This window comes from Liolophura sinensis, chromosome 8 (genome assembly GCF_032854445.1).
Source record: "Liolophura sinensis isolate JHLJ2023 chromosome 8, CUHK_Ljap_v2, whole genome shotgun sequence".
Classification (NCBI taxonomy): Eukaryota; Metazoa; Mollusca; class Polyplacophora; order Chitonida; family Chitonidae; genus Liolophura; species Liolophura sinensis.
The window spans coordinates 15,915,031-15,923,529 of record NC_088302.1 but is presented as its reverse complement, the minus strand read 5'-3'; the positions used below and the strand labels follow the sequence as shown (position 1 = coordinate 15,923,529).

At 37.1% G+C, this 8,499-nt stretch overlaps 1 protein-coding gene across 1 annotated transcript; it reads left to right on the top strand.

The window, feature by feature from the left end:
- The first annotated feature begins 3,886 nt into the window (after window positions 1–3,886).
- On the top strand, window positions 3,887–6,028 carry LOC135473240 (follistatin-like). Its single transcript, XM_064753084.1, has 5 exons — window positions 3,887–3,941; window positions 4,260–4,454; window positions 4,768–4,983; window positions 5,177–5,398; window positions 5,739–6,028. Exons 1-5 carry the CDS (start codon window positions 3,887–3,889, stop codon window positions 6,026–6,028), a joined length of 978 nt encoding a protein of 325 aa, XP_064609154.1.
- The last annotated feature ends 2,471 nt before the right edge of the window (window positions 6,029–8,499 follow it).

Below are 8,499 nucleotides of genomic sequence, written 5' to 3'. Positions count from 1 at the left end.
AAAGGTCACGGGAAAGCCCGCGCTATTTATAGATTGTGTCACATGATCCGTCAGGTCGAAGGGAAATGACCTCGGGCTACCCTCAGTTCATTCATGAACACATATTTACACGCGCTGAATTTCAGTCACGAGGTGCAAAAGATAGAGTCATCCTTCAGTCTCGCGTACAAAGACAGCTTTAGGACGCACCTCAGTTTACTATAAAGTACAATCGAGTGCAGTAAAAAGAACAGTCTCAAGTATGTAATGTTAGAAATAGAGGCGAGTACAGAGCAATAGTAAAGAGCTATGGTAGCAATACATCGGCCTTTAGTGATAATTGAAGTCCTGCGAGCTGAATGGGTATATTGAATCGGTTTACACTGTATGGCAAAAAAGAAAGCAAACAATAAAAATAAAACATTGCATGAAAAACTTGACATTTATTGATTTATCGAAGTTATGGAGATAGGATGCGTTTAGGTTCAATATATAGGGTGATGTTTGTGTTTTTTTTTCTGTGTTTTCTTCCCTTAAATGGTCTTTTCGCTTACTAAAATACTATATTAGCGAAAAACTATAAGGAGTGACAAACAGTTATTAACATGTATAGGAGGATGCTCAATATTTCTGCCATGAACTACACATTAAAGCGAATTCTACCGCGGCATGTGTTATATATGTTGTAATGTACTTGATACATATCGGTACCTACAAAAAATTTTCCCACTAGCCTGTTGTGTAATTAAAAAACTTTACATAAACATATACCGCATACGACTTCGTGTTAATAGCAATTAGCATGCATATATAACTATATGGTGCTCAAAGAACACGTATATCATACATACATAGCATATATAGCTGATGACCGACGTGGGAAGGTCTGCCAGCAACCTCCGGATGGTCGTGGGTTTTCCCCGACTCTGCCCGGTTTCCTTCCACCATAATGCTGGCCGCCGTCGTATAAGTGAAATATTCTTGAGTGCAGGGTAAAACACCAATCAAATAAATAAATAAATAAATATAGCTGATGAATTCATGCGTAAGTTCTTATACAGAATTCGAATGAATGCTCCTATATATACTTCGCTTATTCAAGCTCTATATCGGTTCTTCATACAGATGACCAGTTGGAAAGTTATCCTCCGGCCGTACGTGGGAAGGCCTGCCAGCAAACTGCGAGTGGTCGTGGGTTTCCCCCGCGCACAGCCCCGTTTCCTCCCACCATAATGCTGGCCACCGTCGTATAAGTGAAATATTCTTGAGTACAGCGTAAAACATCAATCAAATAAATGAATAAATTTGGTGTTATATATAACAAAATCAAATGAATGCAATATTATATACATGAAAAATGTACATGTAAAATTCATTGCTCTCCTCAGTGACCATCAATTTTAAGATTTCTTTTATTTGTGTGCCTTACGTATAAAGGTTGATCAAACCTTGAATCGAACTCTTGCCAATGTAACTGGAGATATGTCAGAACATAGAGGAGTTACACGTATCCACAGAAAATTAATAAATCTATAAGCATGCTCAATGTTGCAATGGTCCAAATGCCGGTTTCATGAATCAGACTTAGTGTTAAGTAGCTATCTTTACGGCATAATTGCCCTGGTATAGTTAAAGGTTTACTTAGCTAAATATACGCTTCGTGAAACCGAACCAACGCATATATTGTGGAAAGCGTGCAGACAATGCTATATTCATTTCCTTAATTGCATGAAGGAAATTGCTCACTTTATCCTACGGCTGTCACCTTCTTAGGTGGTGTTTTTGTTGCAGCAATATGGCAAACACTATGACGTAAATTCGCAGTCGAACAAGCGAATCACTCACAAAAGAATCTGTTTAAAATAACAGAAAGTCTGTTATCTTGGCGATGCTAGAATGTATATTCTGTTATTATTACACAATACTGCGTCATATTCAACATTATACCTTGTTAGTCACATACAATCTTCATGTTGATTTAATAGAATATTTGTGAAATAAATATTTTTTTCTTTAACCCATGCAGATCCGATATATACATTCAGATAGAAATGTGAAGAGGAAACTTCATCTGTAAATCGAGACCACCCGCCTGCATACACGTACATACTCGTAACGAATTTGGCCTGTGTTTATTGTTGACTATAAATAGCAGTAATTTCGGTCAGCACTTCTGCCAGAAAAGTGTAAGTGAATGAGGTTTACCAGAATTTGTTTATTTGTAAATTAGTGATGGAGTGATAGCAGAAGCATGAAGCTGTACTATACATTCCAAAAAATGCATCTTTTAATTATAACCAAAAAGCTTGTTGTCTGAGTGATGATAGAGAATATTCGGTAAATATAACAAAATATTATGTCATATTCAACATAATATCCCGTTAGTCTGATAGAATCCTTATGTTAGAATTAATACAGTGTGTGTTATGCTCAACAAAACAATCTGCTGCAATACCAGAATTCATTCTAGCATCACCCCGACTTTCTATTAAAATTTAGAGGTTAATCTTTTGAGTGTAGTCGAAAGAAACTTTGGTCAACGCGTTGTACATGGCGCTAGCAACCTGCAAGGCCGAATTGCATACCGCATGCGTTGCCATAGTGCATTTATTGGCATAATAACTGTAAAATCAAATATCTCTCGTCATCTTCTGTTTGTTTAATGAACAAAGCAGGGTTTTATTTATATACAGGTGCGAAAACAGAAATAAAAACTCTAACATAGACGGATTTATGTTTATCATTTCATATTTAAAAAACTATATTGTTGCACATTGCTTTCAATATTGTTTTCGGATATATCACGATGGCTCAAATTGGTGACAAATCACTCTAGACAGGCCTATTTGTGGCTTTGCCATACTAAAACATACTAGCACCAAGTCAATATTGCTGTAGGTTAAAAACTGTAAGTTTCGAGCCGCTAAACAACATTTGGAGAATCCACTTTGAGTACCGCAAAAGTTTTACCGTTAGAGTAATCTCCCCTTGTTTATACTTTTGTTTCTCTACAGCATGTTACAAATTTAACCCATATTTGACATCTCTTTCCCTACAATAATCTGTTTTGTGGCAGCAATGATAGCTATTTACTCACAGAAATAAATATGTCAAATTAAACAGAAGAGAGATGTCCTCGAAGCAGATTATTCTGTGTTGTGTTGAATATGACTTGGTTATAACAACAGCATACATTCTGGCGTCACTCATATAACAGGCCTTCTGTTAAAATTAAGAGATTAATTGCTTGAGTGTAATAAAACTAACATTGTAAAAGAACAATAAATTTCTTGAAAACCAATTTGATCGAACAATACATAATATGTCCATTGAATATTTTTATAAACATAATGATATATTCAATTCCATTCAAAAAATAATGCCGTTCAAAGATCAAGGGTCGTTGGACAATTTTTGTTCAACGTTCAACACAAATCATCTACAGTGCAGGCCTACAGGTGATAAAATCGGTGCCACTTTGAACGTAGTACAAAGTCAGTACTCCACCCAGTCTGGAAATACTGATTCTTCACCACAGGGACATTCTAGAGTAAAAGAAACACATTGGCACCTTAATCCGATAATCCACAATCCGATATGCTGATAAATCAATCATTAACCTGTTGGCCCAGTCTCCATTGGGTGTAGCTACTTCAGTAACGGAGAAGATTAACTTTAACTGGCACCCATTGGACGCCCCGCTGATTTTCATGGATTTAATCAGAACAAATGATTAATCTTTCTAAAAGTCAATGTCTTAATGTGTCTGAGATGTAAGAGTGAGAGGTGCCTGAGTGAAATGAGAGTGAACATAGCCTGTTTATAAACCGAGGGTGATCAGTGAGTAGTCATCACTTGAACGCTGTTCACTACACCTGCTAAGTCATCGATAATTAAGCCGATCACCATGACGAGATTATTGATCACCTTGTTAATCCAATTCCTCTTTCATGTTGTCGATGGTAAGTCATTTTTTGTACATTTTTACTGTACTTGCTCAAAAACAACAAACTATATGGTAGAAGGTAGAAACTTTTTTAAAAAGAACGAGTAGTGAACAAACTTTCCAAACACTGGTAAATTTTTGTTTCTTTTTCAAACATTTTCAAAGACTTAATTCCTTAGTTCATGTAGTTGGTACCGGCATTCTTATTCCCATGATATCGCACATACAGAATGAGCTATATAGAATGTTATTGTAGAATTTTCAAACGAACTTGATTGTTCTGTATGCAGCCCATTTATGTTCCAATGTTTGACGATTATTTTCTCTTCTACAGCCGGAATGTGTTGGACTACTATCACGAAGAATGGCCGTTGCCAGCACCTGTACAAAACCAAATTGTCCAAGGAAGAGTGTTGTAAGAATGGACTCCTGACAATGGCCTGGTCTAACCACGACGATGCGACGCCCGCCAAACTTTTCTATTGGGAAGCTTTCTTGGGAGGAGCGCCATCTTGTGAAAAATGTCACAGTGAGTTCAGTAACGAAGCTCAGAGGCTTGTTCAACTACAAGTTGACGTTATGCTTCAGACATTTTTGAGCTCTGTGGCAAAAGAAACTTAATAAAATAAATTAACATTTCTTCTAGAAATCCACAGACTAGCTGTCTTTAATGTTGTTTTGAGACATCAGTTGTCTTCTTGACAATTTAATATGTCTTTGCGTGTAGTTTCAGAACAAACGCTCTCGTGCATTATCGAAAATGTACATGTTCGAAGCTTAGCCATTCTTTGTATTATGCACGAAGTCCCAGTTTAACATATGCTTTTGCTTATTCATTGTAGTTACTTGCGGCAGAGTGAACTGTGGAGCTGGCAAGAAGTGTGTGAACACCAAGAAGGGCCCCAAGTGTGCTTGTAGTCCCGTCTGCTCCAAGGATATGCTGAAGAGGAAAGTTTGTGGCACAAATCGGAAGACGTTTAAGAATCAGTGTCGTCTGCTCACCTACAATTGTCGTCATCATGAGAAAGTGGAGATTGCATATGAAGGGAAATGTCGCAGTAAGTACACAGCCAGTTACTCTCGTACGAATTCATATTATACAAACCCTTCGCTTAAACCAACCTTTCTTAATTTGACGCCTCAAATAGTGACATTTTCTATGTAAATCATATGATATACATACAGAACTCAATTATTTTGGCTAATGTTCCAGAATGTTTATCTTTATTAACTCATATTTACTTCTCGCAGAATCCTGTAAGAAAGTCAAGTGCAGAGATGGCACATGTATGGAAGATCAGAATGGCAACCCTCATTGTATTCCATGCACGAAGCACTGTCCTCCGGCCACCAGCGAAGCAGAACAGATTTGTGGGTCTGATGGCATCACCTATGAAAGTATCTGCCAGATCCGGAAAATTGCCTGTGAAAACGCCTTCCAGACAACTGTGCTTTACCCAGGAAAATGCAAAGGTAAGATACGATTCCAGAGTTTCACTGGGCTGGGATTAAATGGTTGAATAAAAAATATGTATATACGCAGTAGTTTCGATGCCGCATCGATGCCGCTACCCAATCTGGTCTAGACTTACCAAAAACGCTACCTTTGCCAAAGTTTCAACAACATAATGTACATGTCGTTGTTTTTTTTTTTAATGTTATCTGCACATTTCCTATTATTTTCTTGATGTCTTCATCGATAATTAGTGCTTATTACCTTGGCTCTACAATTTAATTCTCTATCATTATATCCAGCTCTCCGATCTCAGTAATAAAATTTATAATAACGGTTTTTTCTGTCTTGTTTTCACAGCGAACACAACCTGCGAATCTCTTAAATGCCCCAAAGACAGGAAGTGCTTAGTTGACGAAGAGATCAAACAACCAAAATGCGTCATGTGTCGAGAAATCTGTGAAGAAGCAGATATTAAGCCACATCCCATGTGCGGTTCTAACAACATCACCTATAGCAACTTTTGTGAGATGAGGAAAGCAGCTTGCGAGTCTGGAGTTGTGATTCGAGCCAAACATAATGGCGTCTGCAAACACGACAAGACCAGCCCCAGACGACGACATAGGAAGACGACAAAATCTCCACAGTGACAATTCACTGTCTCCTGTAGCACCATAATATATTATACTGATCGTTAACCAAGTTTCTCCAACGTATTACCTGACAAATTTAAAAATATATACATATTCCTTATTCACTGCTCCTTATTTACTGTTTCTTATGCATTGTTCCTTCCTTATTCACTGTTTATGTGTCCTTCAAACATTATCCTTTCTTTCATTTCCCCCTCATTCATGGTAGTTATCATGTGTAAATCAAAATCACTAAATAGATTGCCTGCAATACATTCTTCATCAATCAGTGTATGCTTTAATGTTTGTTTTTTCTTCGAAAATTATGCGTACTGAAATAACCTTGTTCCTAGATATATGGCAGGGTTTCAAACGTCTAAAATGCCTTTAAAACCCAGCAATTATTGTATTACATATGTTTTTGATGTGCTGTCTTTTTGTGTGCGTGTGTGTGGGGAAGGGGGGGGGGGGGGGCTCTTAACATACGTTAAAAGTTTACTCACCACCAAAATAGAAGTTTTAACTTGTCACTGTATTCTTTGTATATCGTGATTAAACACTCAAACGAAAAGCATCACTGTGTTAAAAATTTTGTTTTCATATATATGTTTTTAAATATTGTTGTTTTTTTTCGTTATATATGCAATTGGTTTAATGTTGTTCTCGATTTTTTTCTCTCACTTTTCAGATCTTTATGTGTTACCTACCATCAATTATGAGGTGACTGCCAAGTCTCCCAACGTGGAGCTGCAGGTGAACCTCGATCTGAAACCATAGGGACTCCACTGAAAACGAAAAGCGCACAGAAATATGTAGTTCAAAAACACGTTCCCAGTCGAGATGGACGGACAGAACAGAACGTTGAGCAAGCCATCCCCATAGTCCAGAAAAGAGAATCTTTTCCATTAACATCAGCTGAAAGTTCTTCTACTTGCTCACCCTCATTAGTAAAACGGTTAGTTAGATTTTCTAAGTTTGAAAAAGAAACGAAACTAATTACTTGACTGAAGTTAAACTTAAGCATGCAAAGAAGATCGAAATAGGTTTAGTACTTTTGGAAGTGTTGCATGGACAAAATCTGAATACATGGAAAAGCACTAAAAGTGGTAATTATGACAATAATTACCGGATTGCCATTAAAGATAAGCATGCACAAGTTCAGATGATAAGCAAGATGTGTGGTAAGTTTCATTGAAACTCGGCGTGGTAGTTTGGGAGGAGACGCGTGGACAAAATTGGGTCAGACAGACGGGGTGATTCCAGGATAACCCCCTATGTTGGATCTAAAAAAAGGATTGACTTTCAATCCATCTATGAGAGTATAATAAGCAGGAGCTAAAAAAAGACGCAACCTTCTATTCGAGTATGTACATTTACACACCATTCCTTAGACTACAGAACTAAAAAACCTTAACCTTCAGTCCGTCTATAAGGGTCCACTATATAGGAAGTGAAAAACAAAAAAGTTTAACCTTCCATCCAAGTATGTGCATTTACACAAAAAGTTTAACCTTCAATCCGTGTATAAGAGCCCATTATACAGAAGCTAAAAAAAGCTTAATCTTCCTTCCAAGTTTGTACATTTATACGCCATACCTGAGACTAGGGAGCTTAAAAAAAAGCTTAACCTTCAATCCATGTATGAAAATCCGTTATACAGGAGCTAAAAAAACAAAAAAGCTTAACCTGCCACCCAAGTTTGTACATTTATACGCTATACCTTAGACTAGGGAGTTAAAAAAAGCTTAACTTTCAATCCATGTATGAAAGTCCATTATACAGAAGCTAAAAAACAAAATGAGCTTAACCTTCCATCCAAGTATATACACTTACACACCAATAAAGCTTCGTCTTCAGTCCATGCATGAGAGGTCATTAGTCAGAAGCTAAAACAAAAAGATTAACACTTTTTTCCCCTCTCCTTACTACATACAGGCTATAGAGCTAGAAATCAATAAATACATTGCCCACAAGACTTTCTCCTTCATTCCATTTATCAGTCTTTTTTTTTTAAATTTTCTTGTAAAACTATGCATGCTGATTTAATTTTTGTTCAAAAGTTATATACCATGGTTTCAAACTTCCAAAACATTTGTTTGTTTTTGGTGTGTTGGCCTCTAAATGTGCGAGTAAGTTTAAACCTTGTCTCCGTATTCTTCATATTTTGGGATTAAACCTCTTGCTGATAGGTCAATCATAAATCTGTTTGCCCAGTCTCCTCCGGGGATATGTAACTCAATAACTGAGAAGATTAACTTTAACTGGCACCCATTGGACGCCCCGCTGATTTTCATGGATTTATTCAGAACAAATGATTAGTCTTTCTAAAAGTCATTATCTTAATGTGTCTGAGATGTAAGAGTGAGAGGTGCCTGAGTGAAATGAGAGTGAACATAGCCTGTTTATAAACCGAGGGTGATCAGTGAGTAGTCATCACTTGAACGCTGTTCACTACACCTGCTAAGTCATCGATAATTAAGCCGATCACC